The sequence below is a fragment of the Punica granatum genome, chromosome 2, assembly GCF_007655135.1.
Source record: "Punica granatum isolate Tunisia-2019 chromosome 2, ASM765513v2, whole genome shotgun sequence".
In the NCBI taxonomy this organism is placed as follows: Eukaryota; Viridiplantae; Streptophyta; class Magnoliopsida; order Myrtales; family Lythraceae; genus Punica; species Punica granatum.
The window spans coordinates 2,610,770-2,630,251 of NC_045128.1; the positions used below are offsets into that span (position 1 = coordinate 2,610,770).

Consider the following 19,482-nt stretch of genomic DNA (forward strand, 5'->3'; position numbering starts at 1 on the left):
GTCGTTGGCGCCCTCTGTAACTTCGATTCCGTCCAAATTAACAGAAAATTTGACGTCGTGCTAGAATCATTGTCAAATCGAAAAATTGTATATTGTTAAGGATTAAAGTTAATAATAGAATTGTTAAAAGGGCAAATTACAAAAAAAAACCCAAATTTTGTAAAAAGTCTCAGTTTTGTCATAAATTTTGTTTTGTAACAAAAAAACCATAAGTTTTCTAAAATATCTCAAAAATGACCTCCGTTATAACTTTCGTCAATTTTTGTTGCTAATGGTGGGTCCCTTTAACAGTCCACGTAGGTCACACGTAGCAAAAATTGACGAAAGTTATAACGAAGGTCATTTTTGAGACATTTTAGAAAATTTATGGTTTTTTCTGTTACAAAACAAAATTTAGGACAAAATTGAGACATTTTACAAAATTTGGGTTTTTTTTGTAATTTACCCTTGTTAAAATGTGAAATGTTTGTGATTTTTTTTATTAATCCAAAAATAAATCATTTTCGTTTTTTTAGAGAAACCCAGTTGATCTTTGTTTATTCAAAAGCTGTTCTCCAATTGGTTGCTTCAAACTTCTATGCAGTCCTCAAAGCTTATTTGAAGCATAAAAAAAAATGCCACTATTTGAAGTATCAGTTGGGAAAAAAAAAAGTTCGTTTATTTTTAGAGAAGTGTGCGGGGCCCAAAGGTCTTCGCTTTCCTCTAAGCACACAGAATTTAGTAATTATCAAAAGCGTCAATTGCAATACATAACCTAACATTTGATGGTGTTTTTAATTTTAGTTCAATATTATTTTTTACGCGAAGTATCACAACGTTGTTAGTTTGATATCATAATTTATCCCTCAGGGGCTAGATGGTAAAATAAAAATAGCAATGTTAGATACCTTAGGTAGAAAAATAATGTTAAAGATAGATCTAAAAATATCTATTAAAGTTAAATTATATGATGCAATAAAACCTGAGGAAAATAAATATAATCTCCGAGGAAATCCGACAGAACAGGGATGAGCTAAGCTGGTTTGATTACTCTGCTGTTGATTCTTTGACAGCAACCGCTCTCTGTCTCTCTCTGTCCCCGTTAATCTCTTCCTCAGTGTTTGGTCCCAAAACAGTCCACTACGCAGTTTGTCTCTACTCGACCCGCAACCTGGACAAGATTCGCATTAGAAGAGCTACTGCACAGTTCTTGTTCTCTTCCTTCCGGGTTCTTGATTTTCTTGTTCTTGCGGTGACACCAAATGCGTGAAATGGCACTCCTTTTGGGTCCGCAGTGACGGCCCTGAAATGGGTGTGAGGTGTATTCAGCAGATCTGGGAGCTGTTGGTCTGAAGGGAGAGATTGAGACATGGAGCCCCCAAGAGGGGTTTTATCTTCTATATGGAATTTCATATGCTTCTTGCCTTACTTCATTGGGCTCCTCTTACTCGGGACAATCAAGGGTAAAGTCCCTCTGTTCCTCGTTTAGCTATCTCGTTTCTTTCATTTCTTTGTTCTGCAGAAGTTCTTCTCTGCCCCTTTGTCCGGAAAATAAGAAATTTGCCGCCTTCAGAAAATTGTTCTGAAATGTTTTGTGCTTTTAAATTCCACGAGGAGTATTTGATTGTATGTCTACTTTTGTTTGCTGAAGTATATATTTTGGTCGGTTGATTCTGATGAATGCGGACTATGTTCAGTCGAATAGACTTTTGATTGAATCTTGACAATCAGTTTCTCCTTCTTTGGATAGGCAAACTCCTTTTCCAAATAAGCTAGTATGATTTTTCCCTGAATCAAATAGTAGAAGAATACTCCATCGAGGAGCTTATGCCTTAGTTTTTATATGCAGGTATTATTTTCTGCCCCTTGATATGCCTTACCATGACTTTCGGGAACTTGGCGATCATATTGGGTCTCTGGCCAGTTCACTGTGTCTGGACTTACTACTCTATATTCTGGTAACCTGTTCAGATTTATTCTCGCGAACTCTTATCCAGGTTCTGTTTTTAATCTTTTTCACTGCTCGTTACTTTATCATGCAGTTCAAAGCAACTGGGTCCTATCCTCAAGCTCGTCCTCTTTGTATGCATGCCAATTCCCTTGATCATATGGCCGGTGGTTGGAATCGTGGGAAGTATTGTAGGTGGAGCAGCTTTTGGGTTTCTCTCACCGATATATGCTACCTTTGATGCTGTTGGAGAGGGGAAGTCCAACGAATTTTTCCACTGTTTCTACGTATGTTGAACAGTGTAGAGTTACTCTTTCTTTCTGTTTTTCTTCTTCTCAAGTTTATATTTGGTCTTTTTGGCTTGTCTACGAAGTGACATTTGATGCGAAAATTCATTACAAAATTTCCAGGATGGGACTTGGAGCACCATCAAAGGAAGCTTTACTACAATAAGGGATTTTGCAGATGTTTGTTTCCATTCCTACTTTTCTTATATGGCTGATCTTCGACAGGAGTCTCCTGATGGAAAATACCATGAGATCAGGTCCATGTCTTTGTTTGTATTTTGAAGCTAACAAATTGTAATGAGACGAAGAGAAGATTGTTAAGATAGGATTACACTTACGGAGGTGTTATAAGTTCTCCTAATATCTGCTTAATTCCATGAAGGAAAAAAACCGTGAAAGCCTGGAAATATATATAACCAGTTGAAATGTGATATGATTGCATTTCTATGCCTAAGGACATGACCAGCAAGCTTTTGCCTTTGAAATATCGTATGGTATTAACTTTTGCCAGTATCCGTGCAGATTGCTACATATTCCTGGAGCTGTTATAGCAGGGGTACTTTGCTTCCTAGTTGACATGCCAATGATCTCACTAATTGCCCTGTACAAGAGCCCTTACATGCTCTTCAAAGGTTGGCACCGTTTGTTTCACGATCTTATTGGTCGTGAAGGCCCTTTCTTGGAGACAATATGTGTGCCATTTGCGGGACTTGCCATCATACTGTGGCCGTTGGCCGTTGCTGGGGCAGTGCTAGGCTCCATTGCATCAAGCATCTTCCTTGGGGCTTATGCTGGGGTGGTTGTTTATCAGGTTATCTCCATACTAACGTATATTATTTTATCTCGCATGTTAACTCTCTCTTGCTATAATAGCCATTTTTCTCTTTACGGGTACGAGACTAACGTGTGTCATATCTGCTCAAACCATCACTGATAAATCACTTTTTGGTCATTTTCTTCATGGGCTTTTGAACCGATTAAAAACCTTTTAGTAACCTGCCAATCGAATAATACAAACTATAATCTTGAACATTTGCATTCCTTTCTATGTGCTTGAGCTTGTGGATTAGAATCTAAGAGTTTGCAGCTGCAGGAGTCCTCCTTCTGGATGGGGCTTCGCTACATTGTAGCATCCATCTCAATCTACGACGAATACAGCAACGACATCCTTGACATGAGAGAAGGATCCTGCTTTCCAAGGTTCACACTTGGACATTTTTAGTTGGCTATCATGCTTGTATTTGTACTTTGGACCTGATAAATCATACACGTATTTGGGTTCAACAGACTGCAGTACAGCACAAAGAATGATGATGTAGAACCAAACCCCCCTCATGAAGCTTCTTTCTCAGCACCAACCCCCTCTCATGAAACTTCCTTCTCCAAGCGTAGCTCCTTTAGTAAGAACCCACCGACCAGGGCCACCTCATTTAAAAATGCCATTCTGGAGTTGACGCCACTTGAGGTATTATCTGTCGCTCTAAACTTTGGTCTTCCTTGCAATTCCGGCATAGGGCAGGAAGTACTATGCCTTGTACATTTTAATACTATCCTGTTCATATAGTGTTGGCATGTACTTGGCCTTGTCATACCAACCCCCTGGTCTTATGACCTGATCATAGTCCAGGTACAGGCTGGGCTGAGGTGGTGCCTGATCTTCCAGGGGCTACTCCAAGCCTGGCCCTGGCTAGGGAAAGATGTAGACTTGCCAAACCAAAGCCTAAAAGCCTCATTTTCAAGAAATAAAATTTTTAAGATCGTTTTTGCAACTGAGCAAACCTTTTTGGTATTTGTAGTTACTCGATGGTCTGTTCAACGAGTGTCAGCATCAAGGAGAAAGACTAGTGTATGAAGGATTAATAACATCTCAAGATATTGAAGATGCCAAATCGGGGAAAGGTACCGGAGTACTAACCATAGGCTTGCCAGCATATTGCCTCCTTCAGTCACTTTTGAACTCCGTCAAAGCAAACTCTGTGGGTATATTGTTGAGTAAGTAACATGTTTCCTTCAACAAAAAAATCGGTTAATATTTCCCATGAGCTTCTTTCTTCGCTGTTCTTGTTTTAGCTAATCAGAAACAGCTTCATTGATCCAGATGATGGTAAAACCGAGCTGACGAGCACAAACAGGCCTAAAGATACCGTATTTGACTGGTTTCTCAATCCACTTTTGATCATCAAAGATCAGATCAAAGCAGAGAATCTTACTGTTGCCGAAGAGGACTACCTTGGCAAACTCGTACTTTTGAGTGGCAACCCTGATAGGTTGAAGAATGCATATATAGGCTCGCCTCCTGAATCCGAGCGTAAAAGAGCTGAACTCGATGCATTAGCTCGCAGGTAAACAAAAGAGCAGTTCATCCCTGTTCTCATTCTCATTGTTGTCTCATTTCCCCTCTGATAACTATGATATTTGTTATTCGTCCTGAAGGCTTCGTGGGATTACAAGATCTGCTTCGAGGTATCCAACTTTTCGTCGCCGCTTCGATGCTTTAGCTAGGATGTTATCAGAAGATCTTGCAAAGAAGAATGTCAGAAGTGATTCTGTCAATGGTTCACAAAAAGTTGAGCGGTCAAAAAGCGCATTTATCGTTCGTATATTCAGTCAGAAATCCTTCAAGAACGGGAAAAGCAATCGCAGGTCCGATGTGGAGTCACAGCAGGACATGAGAGATGTAGAAATTGAGTCATGAGAGACAATCTTTACAGCTTAACTCTTTACTTTCTATCATCTGATTATTAACGTGGAGGTAAAACAAGCTCGATTTACTGGAGAACTGAGATGTATGTTAGCAGGGACAGAAGTTTAGCAGTATACGATCTTGACCAGGTCCATTTTGTAAGACTGATGCGATTGATATATGAAATTACAAGCACATATTGCCTTCGGGAGTTTGAATTCTCTTTTTAAACCTGCATACTTGAATCCGGATAACCCAAACATGCAGAATACCGCCAAGACGCTGGATTTGAACAGTATCCAGTGGCTCGATAATCTCTTGATTATGTGCACTACTGTATTATTTTTCTTAATTGTTTTCTTGAAAAAAAAAAAGGGGGAAAAAAAAAAAGAGCAGCTGACCGAGTCAAAGGATGTGTGGGGAAACCGTTAATCCCCACTACCTCCATTTCCACCTAAGTAACTAACTCGGACCCCACCTTTGCCACTCTGCCTATTAAAAGCAAACCTCAGGTGTCTGAGCATTCAACTGCACATTCACTCCGTTGGTCTTGTAGCCATTGGAGAAAGCATTATCAGCCTAAGCAGTTGCTAAGCAAGTGGTGCTGCTCGGCGATGGCGTCGAAGTCTGTGTCGGGTCTGTTCTTGATCACCATCTGCGTCATTGTCTGCTGTGTGAGTTGCTTCGAGTTCGAGGTTGGTGGGCCTGAGGGATGGGTGGTTCCCCCGGCAAATGACTCTAAGCTGTACAATGATTGGGCTTCCGAGAACCGGTTCCGAGTCGGCGACAACATCCGTAAGTTCTAGTTATCTTCTATCAGATGTTTGGCATATATCAGCTCGTCCTGAGAGATGCAAGATGCATATAGAACGTGTCTGATGGCTTCCTTGTGACTAATGTAATTTCCAGGAAAGGTCGTGATGTCCATCTTCCTGTTTTGCAGATTTCAAGTACCTGAAGGACTCGGTGATGGCGGTTACGGAGGCAGAGTACAAGAAGTGCAACTCGACTCGCCCAGCCTTTTTCTCCAACACTGGTAACACGGTCTACGTCTTCAACCACTCTGGGTCCTTCTACTTCATCAGTGGAGTCTCGGGCCACTGTGAGAAGGGGCAGAGGATGATCGTCAAGGTCATGTCCTCCGATGAGTCGGAGTCCGGCAGGGGCAGCTCTCCTTCATCTTCATCTGCAGCTTCTCCGGTTGCACCAGCAGAACTCTTCCCAGTCTTTCCCGCCTCAATGCTCGTTCCTTTTGTGTTGGCTCTGGCTCATGTTGTTTCTGTCAGTTTTTAGTTTGTTCAGTGAAAAACAGGTAGCAGGTTCGATTTGTTTCGTCTTCCTATAGTTTTTCATTCAATTCTGTTTCGTTTCCGTTTTATTCCTGTTGATGCTATGCAGAGCTTGCTCTGCTTTTAGGAGTGCAAATCGATTCAGTTTTCTTCCCGTTCGTGCTTCATTCTCATCAAAGCTTCATGGAACCCGTTATTTATCCCCAGGCAATTGAAATATCTATCTTGCTTTTCTGAACAAACTTCGAGGAATGTCGATGTATAAAAATCAAAAGAAAAATAGAAGGCCAAGAAGATCATGGAAGTCGACGTCGCATTTTCGGAAATATATTTATGGAGACGTGTTTCATGGCGATTCTACTACCACAGTCGAAAAATTAGGAGGATAAGATTGAACCGGAAATTCATATTTGGCATGTGGAAAACATATTTCGAAGCAGCACAAAGAAGGATTCGGAACGTCCCGTTGCTTGATAAATTCACTTGCCAACTTCGTAATGCGTGGCACGTAGTATAAATAAGTCGACTGTTTGAAGGCATCAAACATTCTGATCAGGAATAAATGAGAAAAGCAATGGCAAGTTTCGAATTCTCCCCTTCTCTCTCACTCGAAGAGCAGGCCATTATCGCAGCATTCAGGTCCCCTTTCCTTGATTCGGAGAAGGTGCAAACCCTGATCAGGAAGCTTGATTCGGAGAAGGAGCAAGCCCTGATGAAGCAGCTTCAGGGGATCACTGTCGGAGAGACAAATGGCAGCTCTTCCAGTATTCGTAGTGTCCAAGGAGCGGAACTCCCGCTGAGGCCTTATAAGAAAGACTGTCCGTTTTTTCTCCGAACTCGGATGTGCATGTATGGTTCTTCTTGCGAGTTGAATCACTCACCTCCAAGGACTAATCAGGTGCTTCTTGATTCCTCTTATCGATTTTTCTTTCCAATCTCTTTTTCGTGTTTGATTGTGAAACAGCACCTTCCTATTTTACTTATTGTTTGCTGTTGAATAATCCAAAGGAGGGGGCTGACAATGAAGAGCATCTGCAGCGGACCAAGAAAGTAGAATGCAAGGTTCGCATTCGGGTGTTCTTGATCTGTTCAAAAAAATTTCCTGTGGAAGTGACAATTCTCGGTCCTCTGTTGCATTATCAGCGTGAATGTTATTAACCTTGGAACTTCTGATTCTGTAGTACTACTACAGCTCCAGAGGATGCAAGTTTGGAGAAGCTTGCAGATATAGCCACATCTGGATAGGACAACATGTCAAGATGGAGCAGCCCGACCTCGAGAGTAATTTGCTTGTCCCGATGACACAGGTAAACTACTCTTTTATCTGCTGCAACTTTCTCGATGCGTAAGGCACCACCTGGATTGTAAACTGCCAGAGTTTTTATTAAAGCCGAAGGCAACGATAAACATGTCTGCAGGGACCAAAACAATGCCCATCTTACATGGCATGTGGTTTCTACACATATGGGCCTAATTGCAGGCTGCAGCATCCGGAACCGGTGGTTACCGGAGATGGCAGCCATTATGGCTCGAACTCTTCTGAGAATTTGTCAGGTTTAGGCACCAAGTACTACCAAGTGACTGGAACGGGAGACCCGAAAGTTTCACAGTATGAGGTCAGTTCACAACAATGCTTACATACCCGTCCTTGGTAATATTGTGATATACAATGAGTAAATCGAGTTAATTCATGCCTCACGAACATTTCCAATTCTGTAGGCCTTCCTCCAAGGAGATATGATCATGGATCCCACAATGCCCCTAGGAACCAATGGTGCAAAAAGAAGGGAGGACAGCACGGTTCTTTGTCAATTGACAGAAGCCTGATACGTGCCGATATATTCCCAGAACGTCCTGGGCAACCTGAGTGTCCTCATCACATCAAAACTGGAGACTGCAAGTACAAATCTTTGTGCCGTTTTCACCATCCGAAGATCCAAGCTCTTTCTGCAACCTCCTGTGCCATGAACATCGGGAATCCAATTTTCAACTTTATGCAGGTAAGTTCGCTCTCTTGTCCCACGTCCCAATTGATCCATTCCATTGCCAGCACTAACATTTGGTTATTGCCCATTTCTGCAATCGTCTCATTTTACAGGAGAGGAAACTTTGTCCCAGCTACGAGCTCTGTGGCATCTGCCCAAGTGGAAGTGCTTGCAGGTTCGACCACCCAAAGGAGATCGAACTTTATGGGACTGTGCCCAACGCCGCAGCAAATTACGGGCTTTAGACCCGCAGATGGATGGAGTTCACCATCTTTGAGGATCGAAGCACAGCTCATTCTGCTTTCTAGTAGTATGTTACAGCTGGTTCAATAAGGATTGTAATGGCTAATATTTATTGCATTGGCAATGGCAATATGCAAGTTCAGAACATTCGATACTCTATGGATGTTATAATTCTTCGTATTCGTTTTTCCAGCTTGATGCCCTCTTTTTTTTTTTTAAAAAAAAAAAAACGAAATCCGAGCAAAAATCGACCTTTTCATAAGTGAAAAGAGCAGCCATGTTCCTAAAACTAGAAATTTTGCTCCATCTTATGCCAGATTAATATCGGCTCCCGATCTCTCCCATATGTGGGCCACTAATGGGCCTTGGGGTGGGCTAATGATGGGCCAATGATGGCAGTAAGGTGGGCCACAGAGCAGCCCAGCTTTCTACAAGTTACCTGGTTCTGTGGGCCCATTAACTGGATGCCACGTGTCCGATGACTGATGGAGACGCGCCTCCATCTTATTCTGGAAGTCGTTGAAATGACGGTGCGACCCACACCTTGAGTCTTTGGAAGCATCCAACGGCAGCGGCTGCGAGCGAACCACGTTGAGGAGTCCACGGACGGTCCACAATGCGCCACGTCATCTCCCCTGTCTGTTTCTCAAATCATCCACGACGCCCAATTTAATCGTCACGGGGCTAATGCTCATCCTTCCCTTTAAATTTTTTAAATTTCCATAAATAACATTATCGAAAACAATTATTCGTACTTGTTGGCCGAAAATGTAATTTGGTAATTAATCTAAAATCGCTGAATTTATATACTAAATAGTATTCTAAAATAAAATATAATTTTAACAAAATTTTGAATTAGATGGACAAATTAAATTGGTGATGCAATTTTTAACTCAAAATACATTTTAAATATATTAAAAAAAATCGATGCAGTTCTTAACTTAAATTTATTTGTCATCATGCTTATGGTGACGACTTATGCCCCTCGAAAAGAATCTTTCATGCGATCATGAATAGCTCGTACCAAATGATATAGTGTAACACAAAAGAATACAACATGACGTTTATAGTCTTCAAGGCTCAAAAAATGATTTTTTTTTTTCCTTGTTTCATTATAGTGACATCATCCTCGAGTTCGACGTATTGAAAATATTCCTCATTTTTTTACAACAATTGCGGAACTATCATTGTAAGAAATTCGAAGATGTGCTTAAAAAAAAAAAAAACTATATGTATACGTGTATAGGTGTGTATATATAGATAGCCGTATCGAATTTGGTCATTTCAACCCACCTGAACCCCCGCCGCGGACCGCCCAATCGGAGCAGCGCGTGGCTTCCTCACTCCCTTCTCCCGTAGATACGAAACCTCTGACCATCTCTTTCTCTCTCTTTCTCCCCCTCATTTCTTTCTCTACTCTCGGCGGCGGCGAGGAGATAGGCTTCCGGCTACGATGGCGACCGCCATGCTCCGTCGGACAACCACCACCATCTCCCGGCTCACATCCACTGGCTCCGGCCCATCCGCGCCGGCGCGGCTCATCCTCTCGAGGCTGCTCGCGAGCGAGGTGGAGGCCCAGAAGGTGGAGCCCCATGCAAAGGCGACGTCGACCACGAAGACCTTCTCAATCTACCGGTGGAACCCCGACAACCCGACGAAGCCGGAGCTGCAGGACTACCAGATCGACCTCAAGGAGTGCGGGCCCATGGTCCTCGACGCCCTCATCAAGATCAAGAACGAGATCGACCCTTCCCTCACCTTCCGCCGCTCCTGCCGGGAGGGGATCTGCGGGTCCTGCGCCATGAACATCGACGGCTGCAACGGCCTCGCCTGCCTCACCAAGATCCAGTCCTCCGGCTCCGCCACCACCATCACTCCCCTGCCCCACATGTTCGTGATCAAGGACCTTGTCGTCGACATGACCAACTTCTACAACCAGTACAAGAGCATCGAGCCCTGGCTCAAGAGGAAGAACCCGCCCTCGGTCCCCGGGAAGGAGATCCTTCAGAGCAAGAAGGACCGCGCGAAGCTCGATGGCATGTACGAGTGCATCCTTTGCGCTTGTTGCAGCACGTCGTGCCCCAGCTACTGGTGGAACCCCGAGTCTTACCTGGGCCCTGCTGCTCTGCTCCATGCTAATAGGTAACGACAGCAACAAAGACGTTGGGAAATTGTTGTCTTTACTTACATTCATTTTCTTGTGATGTTGTGTTGCTTGTAATTCTTCCATATTGTCTCGTCTTGGCTTGGTTGCTACCTATATATGCATGATTTGTATTCCCGGGGTCAAAATTTCTTCTTGCAGCATCATTGCCACAGGTTGACTAATTCATGGCTGTTTGTTGTATCCAGCTTAGAATATAGAGCTTGGCTTATCTTGCTAATTCAAGATGTTTTGTGCTATTCGGGTCTTAGGAAGATTATCTCGATGATTTAACCCGCCATTGTGGCTTGTTGATGTTCACATCTTGTCATTCAAAGTTGTGTTGGGTTCTTCTATCCTCGAGAACTCATGATTTGAGTTTGTCTTTGTTCCTCTGAACAGTCTCAGCGATGCCTGAAATAGAAAGGGACAGAGTTTGGTATCTGTTAGGAATTGCATCTTATTTAATTGGCCCAAGTGTGTTTATTGAGGAAGATGTAGGATTCCTCAATTTGACGCCGTGGATAATCTGCTTATCTACTTATATTTTAAACTGTTTTCATATATCATTGGAAGGTGTAGGAACATCATCAGAGCATAGATGTTCCGTCAGCTTTTGTGATGTCAAATTGTCGGTCCTACTTTCAATTTTCCCTGCAAATCAACTGCTTTTTCAGCTTTTCTGGATTGCAGGTTAAGGGGGGTTATCGATATAATCCTTCATAACCCACAATCCAAACAAAAGCTATTACTGATACATTTGGCCATATCCTCCACGTCCGTGTTATGTGATGATTCCCTTTTCGTGATGCTGGGATTATTGTCCTCAGACACCGTCTTCATTGTCAAATTTGTGATAGATACCTTAGTTTTTCTAAGGATATCCATGCCATAGTGCTGCTACTGACATTTTAGTTGTATTTATAAGTGAAAGTAACTGGTGATATTTCTTGGCTGATGATCTCTCTGAAGATTCCTTGATCTTCTCTAATATGAATGTTAATCAAATATTGTCTGAATAAGGCAGCTTTATGGAAACTAGCATTCAACTCAGAAAAAGGCTCTGCTGATTGGTTCCCCAAAGATATAAAATTAACTCTCATTTTGCTGCAATTTCTTCCAGTTATGTGGATTACAATTTCTTAACTTCCTGCTGAGGTCGGTTTCTCTTCCTTGTCTCTACATTGATAGAATCTTATTGCAATTCTTGCAGGTGGATAAGTGACAGCCGAGATGAGTACACAAAGGAACGACTTGATGCTATAAACGATGAGTTCAAGCTCTACAGGTGCCACACAATCTTGAACTGTGCTCGAGCCTGCCCTAAGGGCCTGAATCCTGGGAAGCAAATCATAAACATTAAGCAGCTCCAGCTGACGAAGTAGACGGAAGATAAGTTTGTAGCAGTCAAGTCTCTTCTGACCGATGATACTGAAGAGGGAGGAAACACTTTCCCAGATTTGTGAACTGTTTGCCAATGGAATGAATAATATATGCTCAATTTCAATGAATTCGCAAATTGAATCTGCTTGTAATTGATCTTAGGTCGAGAGTTGACATCATTTTGTTCGAATAAATTATTTCTTGTATCCAGTATGAATCTGTGAAGGATTATAGAGAAGTTGTGCCTATCTATTTCTCCAGCTTGTCTAGTCTATGCTTTCTTTCATTGTGACGTAGATCCTCCTGAAAAAACATCTCCATGCCAGGTTTGGTAAATCTGAAGTCATTTGTGCATATGGTAAGTTTCATGTTTGTATTGTGCATATTGTTTTCAAAGTTAAATACATCTCATCCGATCATTGTGATAGTATGAGGTATACATAAAGTATCTGTCCGATTCACACACATTATATGATATGCAAATCTATTGATTAGAAATCTGTGGGAGACATTCATGTCGAATTGGCTTGGAAGAATTTGTATTCAAAATGTCAGATGTTGAGCTTATAAAGATGGCTGAGGATGAGAACACCTAATGCACAGCTAAATCTTCAAACCAACCCAACGGTTATCTTCTGTTAAAATGGCGAAGAAACAAAAGGCATTAGGATGTCTCCTAGTTCTCCTAGTGCTTGTCGAGCTGAGGACAAGTTCTGTTCGAGCGGGCAATCGTCTTCCCTGGTTCACTAGAGATCTAGATGTGAAGGATATTCCTTTTGTTACGGTAGCAGGTGACGAATCGGGTGTCCCGTCTCAGGGTAGAGCGACAGAGCAATATAAGTCTTCCTCACGGCATATCTATGCCTCGCTTACCCATCTTTTCTTATGCAGGATGCAACAATGACTGTGACACTGCTTGTTGTGACTGCGATATTACGAGACAGCCACCGCTGTGTGTTCAGTGCTGCAAAGAGGGGCCTTGAGTAGCAGGTATGCTTACTTATATCCAGGAAGTTCAAACAGAGCTCATCTTCTTCGTATACTATAGGTTGCAAAATACTCGGTTAGAATGCTAAGCGAAGGGGGTGACCAGAAAAACTAATTTCTGCAAGAGGAGTCTAATTGAGTTCAAGAACAAATTTCGGACTTCCAATTTTTGTTTTCTTATCTAAATCAGCAAATCAGAGCCCCCCGGAGAAAATTCAACCATAACAAAAACCTTGACGGAGGCTGAATCAGTCTATCTGAAGCGTTTTACCTTTTTCAACTTGTGTTTATGCAGCTAAGCACGCATGTGGTCGATCTAAAATCTCACACAAGATGTTCCAACCACATTTTCGTTGCTTGTCTAGTCTCGAAGACTAGCAGCTGGTTCTAATGGGGTATAATTTTCGAGGATCGCATCCCAAGACTAGACAAGATCAAGAATGAAAATTAACAGTCTACTCTTGTACAGTCATTAGTAAGTTGAGATCCATACAGCCTAAATTGACTTTAGAACCGAATAAGCACGTATATAAATTGTCAAGTATATTAAAAACTACTACTGCAACATACCACTCATTATGCAAATGTATCGTTACCCAACATCCAACATGCATTATTGCAAAGGTCTAAAGATTGTCAGATACAAGGCGAGACTCACAGTACCTGCAGCTTGCAGGTTGTAGTGACTTCATTCAATCAAATTACTATAGTAGCAGCAAAACCTTGATTATAAACTACCTCATAGTATTGTGGGTAATAGAGATACCGATACTAAGTCCTTCGTGAAAGCCCAAGAAATACAACAGCAGATGATATCTGCACCTTCAGATCTGCAATATCAATATCATGGCCCCCTTCAACGAGGCCCCACTTGTCCACCTACAGTAAATCAATGCCTCGGACAATTTAGCTCCCTTGTCCATGTTTTTCTATTTTCATTTTCCTAAAGTACATACTAGAGAGAGAGGCAAAAAGAGAGAGAGAGGCAGAAAGAGGGAGGATAGGAGAACCTGCACGTCTTCTTCAAGTCTGATCAACTCAATGGCCTCCTCAATCTGCAATCTCCCACGAAAGAGAGCTATCGCAATGACAAGAGAGTGAGCTGCAGCAGCCATCGCATCTATTGCAGCTAATTCACAATCATTTGTTTTCTTCAAAAGGTCTTCCACGGCCTTTACCAACCCATCCTCCTGCTTGCCACCGAAAAAGCTCGAGTATACGACAGGCTTAAAGCCGAATTCTGAATTCAACCACTCAAGCAATGGATCGATTTTCTCGACCTGCCGTTCTACAAAATTTGAAGCCAAATTCAACACGATTAATGCATGAGAAAACACAAGGAGCTATGACAGTAGCAAATCCATCAGTTGATAACATAGCAAAAGAAAATTATTCCACATCCATGAATAACCGATATACTAACATGAGAGCAATACCATGAACGTCGCTCGTCAAATCATTGTCATCTGGTGCACGACAGAAGACCAAGTCCTGATTAAACTTCTTCATCAGATGCTCGATAACCTTTGGCCTGGTAAGTGGAACCCTCTCCAGTGCCGTACACGCGAGTTTCATAAGAGGCATCGTGAAGGGCCGAATGCCATCTGTTTGCTACGACAAACAGACATCTCAGTTTCAAAAACTCCAACACAACAATATTCATACATCTACAGGCCAAGGAAACCCAATACTCTAGCTAGCTGTGAACCACTACCATATCCAATTCATAAGCGGTCGAAGGTCGCTCGAAAGCTTATATCTTGAAGTTGGTACTGAGGAGTCCATATCTTGGTTCGAAGATCATAATCGAATTGAGGCAACATCATCAAACCTAGTAACTAAACTACTGCTTTTAATCACTAGAAATCCGAGAACCGTGACAGAATTTTCATAGAATAAATGGCACAGCAGCTGAATGATGAAGCAGGGACCGACCTGGTACTCCCACTCAGCGGCAATTGCCTTAGCAAGGCCCAAAGTTGGAAGCTTCAGCGGCCTCTTAGATGGGGTTTTCAGGGTTCTGTAATCGAGCATCACGCTCCACCCGATCCCGTCGTCGGACTCCCTCGTCGTGACCTGCTTGTAGAACCGCTTCCCCACGATCGATCCCGTCATAAACGACATCGGCATGGTCACGGAGGAGGAGTAGGAGGAGGACGCCGTCGTTTGGGGCCTCGGAGACCTGATGCATATATTGTCGTTGGCGTCATCGTTGAAGGTGAAAGGGGAGGAAGGGGCAGCCTCCGGTGGGGTCTGAGTAGCGGCGGCGGCGGTGACGGCTGCAGCTGAGGTAGTAAGGTGGCGGGAGAGGGTTTTAGGGGCTTTGACTGAACTGAGAGCTCTCTGTATCAGGAAAGTCGCCATCTTTTCTTCTCGCCAGTATCTGCTCGGAGATAACCTCAGGCAACTGAAAATGGGAAGATTTTGGGGGTGGTTTATGCACAGTGACTCCGATTTTATATACGGAGGAAACTAACAATTTACGCGATAGGTTGATATCACATCAAATCCAACCTTAATAAATTTTTTATATTAAATTAGATCTTCATGGACTAAGTACATCGGATGACGTTTTTTCATATATCTGCTTTCCAATAGTGGACGAAAACATTTGATATTATTTTCTATCTTTTTTTTACATTAATTTGACCTTTAACCTATTAAATGTACGTTATATTACCTCTTTTCGTAATAGGGTTCCGTCGAATTTTTAACGGCAGATTGACGGAATGGACAATATGATATACATTTAATAGGTTAATGTCAAAATTAATGTAAGCATTTTATCGAGGTCATATTTGATGTACTATCGGTCTCTTGGGGGCAAATTATAGGTGATGATGATGATGACACTCTCACTTTCTAAGGACTTCATTGTAATTTCGTAGGGTCAGTCTATTACATATCGGGTAAGGCCTCACAATTGGACATGGTATGGTATTACAGCGACCTAATCACAATACAACCTATATTATCCATATATACGTCTAATGTTGTTTCATCCTAAGCGATGGAAATATACCGATTGTTGATTAATCTTCTCGATGAATCCATTGTTCGTAATATTCTTGCTATCCATCTGTGGAGACCAACTAGTGCCCCCTTTGTCGAACTAGTTCCGATGACTTCAGCCACCTCTTCTTTGGTGGATTTTCATTTTTCTTTTCTCTCGGATCGGAGATGTACTTGGATCTCTAGGGATGCTATATTCTAGCTCGCGACTTGAGCCACTTAGGCTACTCATCGAACTCTTTTACCCTCTGCCTTTTCGATACTACGAGCGTTTAACATAAACAAGTAAATGCCTAAGAATGCGGAGAATTCTTGCTATTATACACATAGGACACACAAGAACTTGACGAATTATGTATAGGGGGGGTTCATCAAGAAGTTTCTGAGTTATTCGTACTACCGAAGAACATGAATAAATGTATCATTGCAGACGAGCTTTCACTCTCGCACACAAATTGGACGGTAACAACAACTAGACATTGTTCTTTTTCGCTGCTACGTGCCTGCTTTCATACTTGCTGGATATTTGGAGATGTGTTCTCATGAGTCCTCATGACATTCTCCAGGGTGCGAGATCGGGATGTGGTCTGAAAACTTTTCCCTGGTAACTTCTTGGAGCCGTTGTTCTTGATCGAAGTGGTTTGCAGTGGTACAGAAGGAACGCTCTTTGCTGTTCCAGTCTCGTGCTTTCTTCCCGACTTGGGTGACCGAGGACGTGCTGCTGGAACCTGCAAGGAAGAATTAGGCAAGAGGTCGATTAGTTCCAGTAGATTCTCACGAAAAAATGCCGAAGTTTATTATAAGAACATGGTACTTGGTTAAATACGGAAGAAAGAAGAACCTGTTTCAGCGGATCCTCAGCTCTTCCCATTTCTTTACGATCTGTGGGATGTGGCCCAGCATTGAAGCAAAAGGTGGGACGCCATTTCCTTGACTCCGTTTCCGCTATCTCCTTCACGCATGAAATGGAAACAACTCATTACACTGAACCAACCGAAAAGAAACTTACTGGGATCGGAGGATTGAACTGAAGAGGCTGACCTTGAGTTTTGTTTTCGGTGGGACATTTTGTGCGTTCTCTGCATTGAACTTGTCTTCTAGCTTCTGAAAATGTCATGACAGAAACGAGATCAACTGATGGTCTCGGATTAATTATAGCAGCCTTCGAAGAATACATAAGAAGAGTGAGAACAAGATCACGGGTGCCTTGCCTCTCTTCTTCTTGCAGCTCTCTCTTCTGTCCTCAATCTAAAGGGAGTAGATATCTTCGGCGACTGTAACTTGTTCTTGCATGCATTCAGAAACTTCGAGCACCTAGGCGAGAGATAAACCCGAATTTAGTACCGGAATTTAAATTTGCATAAAACATTGAACTCCTACATAGCCCTCAATTATCCACATCATCCCAACTGCTTTGGACCTCGTTTCTGTTACAAACATACTTACGGGAATATCCTCCATACTTGTAGAAGACTGGAAAAGATCTCGAGCTTTTCGTGTCTCCTCAGAAATACGACGAAAACAACAGTCTTGTTGTGTACTGTCAAACATATCTTTTCTTAATTCCTATAATGTTTCAAGAATGCGACATAAAACCGAAAAAAATTGGGCCTAGTTTTCTCGAACCAAAAAGAACCGGCTTCTAGTAGCAAGTACTTTTCAGCATACAGGATAGCCTCCAGATTACACATTCATAACCAACCACTTACTCTGTAGCCAGCGAGCGCCTTTTCATGCCAGTTTTGCTTTCTGCAGCGTTATCATTCTTTGTTGTCCTGAAAATGTTGATTTCAGTATACACCGTATAAGGTCATTACAATGTGCGAGTAAATAACCAAATTTCGAGACTTGCAAATCGACACATACCGTTGCTCAGAATGAGGAGTGACTAAAGCCAATGAGCCGCTGGGAACCTGCGGTAACAATTGCAAACGTGTCTAGCAAACATCGCCGAAAGGATTCGGTTTTGAAACTCCAGGATTAGACTATTATGAACAATGTACCATGATTGGAGTCTTTAACGGAGTCGAGCAGTCTTTGGATGGCTCGGCACGATTCCCATCTGTGCGGGAATTATCGATCTTCCTCTTGACTGTTGAGGACAATAAATTGAGTTCCTTGACAGGTGTAAAATTCAATGGCTTGAGCCATTTGTGAGCTGACCGCTTCTTATCCCTGGAATTTATTGCAACAATTGTCTCACTTTTTGGAGTTGCGAAACTGTCCTCCTTGCTCTTAGGCACAGAACTCTGCCCAAATGTCATTAAAAAACTCGAAAAATTAGTATATCACTCGGAACAAAATTCTTGACTCGAGCCTAAAATACATGTCATAGTATTACCTTCAATGGAGATTTCTGCACATCAGGTGATTTAGCTTGCTCCTTTTCATGCTCGTTCTCATCATCTTCCTTGCACGGAACTTGATCGCTAATCTGCGTTCCGACCTCTTGATTTTGTTCGACAACCTTCTCCAAATCCATATTTACCAAGGTTGAATTGTAACTATCTGTCACATTAACTGATCCCGGGGCATCACCTGGAGTGCCATTCGCCTGCTCGAGCAGGGCTGCTTCGGCCTCGGCCTTCTTCTTTTCAGCCATTTTCTTGTAATGAGCCTCGAAGAAGGCCTTCTTTTCGGCCACTGAACCCGGTCGAGAGTACCTCTCGGCCTCTTCGACATAGCGCTTGTGAGAGAAAGTCGACCATTTCTCCCAAGACAAGGACTCCGACGTGAACCTCCCGAAGGAAACCGACTGCCCGAGGGCGTGGATGGGGTTGCCCTGCAAGAATGTCTCACGTAAGCGAAACGTCGATCTCTTCCCCAAAGATAAATGCATCCAAAAGGAACTTCTTGCAGCTGGAAAATCAAGTTTTGGAGGAGAAGACAGAGCATAAAGGAGCAAACTTTGGATGCAAAATCAGAGATCAGAGAAAACCCGTCAAGGAAAATGAGCTCAAAAAAGAAGACAATAAATTCATGATGAGCTACCTCAATGGCTTCAGTCGGTGATAGAACTGGGGTGTAAGAGGAGGGCTGCATCAGACAGGTGGATGATTCCCCCATGAGCCAGACAACCTCAGGATTCCCGAAGCTTGAGCTCTGGGTATGGCCTCTCGGCTGAGGAAATCTGGAGTTTCAAATTCAAATCAAAAGCTGAAAGTCCATTTGTAAAGTGAACAAAGCACCATAATGCCATCCATGGAGGGAAGAGAGAGAGAGAGAGAGTGGGGTCTGCTCGTGCTAACTGCTAACGATGGTCTCGAGCAGATTCAAATGTTTGCTCTCTTTTCCAACTCGCTATGGGCCCCCACAAGTTAAAATGAACTTCACCCTCCTTTTCCAACGTTCAATTCTGTTATCTAATTTGAATTTAGGATCACCTTTTTCGGATTGCGGTGTTTAACGTGCATCCGGGTTTTCTAATTCACACGGAAGCTATTGAGCCCGTCTCTGAGTCATAGCTTCGATCTACCGAGTTCAGTTTGCATCAGGTCACAGATATTCGGGGTTCTCTCATATGAGGGTATTGTCAAATGGAAC

The 19,482-nt window shown here is 42.6% G+C and overlaps 6 protein-coding genes across 7 annotated transcripts; 4 read left to right on the top strand and 2 right to left on the bottom strand.

Annotated features, from left to right (window-relative positions):
* Window positions 1-1,011: 1,011 nt before the first annotated feature.
* On the top strand, window positions 1,012-5,115 carry LOC116197851 (uncharacterized membrane protein At3g27390-like). The gene is made up of 10 exons (XM_031528105.1): window positions 1,012-1,442; window positions 1,829-1,937; window positions 2,022-2,214; window positions 2,338-2,471; window positions 2,737-3,025; window positions 3,308-3,414; window positions 3,502-3,679; window positions 4,011-4,206; window positions 4,313-4,556; window positions 4,648-5,115. Exons 1-10 carry the CDS (start codon window positions 1,349-1,351, stop codon window positions 4,907-4,909), a joined length of 1,806 nt encoding a protein of 601 aa, XP_031383965.1. The 5' UTR covers window positions 1,012-1,348; the 3' UTR covers window positions 4,910-5,115.
* A 289-nt stretch (window positions 5,116-5,404) lies between these two features.
* On the top strand, window positions 5,405-6,312 carry LOC116197852 (mavicyanin). The gene is made up of 2 exons (XM_031528106.1): window positions 5,405-5,692; window positions 5,841-6,312. Exons 1-2 carry the CDS (start codon window positions 5,512-5,514, stop codon window positions 6,188-6,190), a joined length of 531 nt encoding a protein of 176 aa, XP_031383966.1. The 5' UTR covers window positions 5,405-5,511; the 3' UTR covers window positions 6,191-6,312.
* Window positions 6,313-6,760: 448 nt separating this feature from the next.
* Window positions 6,761-8,569, top strand: LOC116196878 (zinc finger CCCH domain-containing protein 58-like). The gene is made up of 5 exons (XM_031526802.1): window positions 6,761-7,084; window positions 7,195-7,248; window positions 7,368-7,493; window positions 7,605-7,740; window positions 7,906-8,569. The coding sequence occupies exons 1-5, from the start codon at window positions 6,761-6,763 to the stop codon at window positions 8,502-8,504; spliced, it is 1,239 nt and encodes a 412-aa protein (XP_031382662.1). The 3' UTR covers window positions 8,505-8,569.
* Window positions 8,570-9,693: 1,124 nt separating this feature from the next.
* On the top strand, window positions 9,694-12,209 carry LOC116195799 (succinate dehydrogenase [ubiquinone] iron-sulfur subunit 2, mitochondrial-like). Its single transcript, XM_031525157.1, has 2 exons — window positions 9,694-10,556; window positions 11,771-12,209. Exons 1-2 carry the CDS (start codon window positions 9,868-9,870, stop codon window positions 11,940-11,942), a joined length of 861 nt encoding a protein of 286 aa, XP_031381017.1. The 5' UTR covers window positions 9,694-9,867; the 3' UTR covers window positions 11,943-12,209.
* A 1,236-nt stretch (window positions 12,210-13,445) lies between these two features.
* Window positions 13,446-15,367, bottom strand: LOC116195798 (ATP synthase mitochondrial F1 complex assembly factor 2). The gene is made up of 4 exons (XM_031525156.1): window positions 14,863-15,367; window positions 14,364-14,538; window positions 13,938-14,215; window positions 13,446-13,806 (listed from the first exon to the last, which is right to left on the bottom strand). Exons 1-4 carry the CDS (start codon window positions 15,289-15,291, stop codon window positions 13,699-13,701), a joined length of 990 nt encoding a protein of 329 aa, XP_031381016.1. The 5' UTR covers window positions 15,292-15,367; the 3' UTR covers window positions 13,446-13,698.
* An 872-nt stretch (window positions 15,368-16,239) lies between these two features.
* Window positions 16,240-19,229, bottom strand: LOC116196903 (protein WVD2-like 7). Of its 2 annotated transcripts, none has more exons than XM_031526840.1 (9): window positions 18,931-19,229; window positions 18,281-18,721; window positions 17,943-18,188; window positions 17,806-17,852; window positions 17,649-17,714; window positions 17,151-17,253; window positions 16,981-17,043; window positions 16,781-16,888; window positions 16,240-16,667 (listed from the first exon to the last, which is right to left on the bottom strand). In XM_031526840.1, the coding sequence occupies exons 1-9, from the start codon at window positions 19,003-19,005 to the stop codon at window positions 16,449-16,451; spliced, it is 1,368 nt and encodes a 455-aa protein (XP_031382700.1). In that variant the 5' UTR covers window positions 19,006-19,229; the 3' UTR covers window positions 16,240-16,448. The 2 variants fall into 2 exon arrangements, with proteins under 2 accessions (XP_031382700.1, XP_031382699.1); XM_031526839.1 differs by having other exon boundaries at window positions 16,781-16,891; window positions 18,931-19,227.
* Window positions 19,230-19,482: the final 253 nt, after the last annotated feature.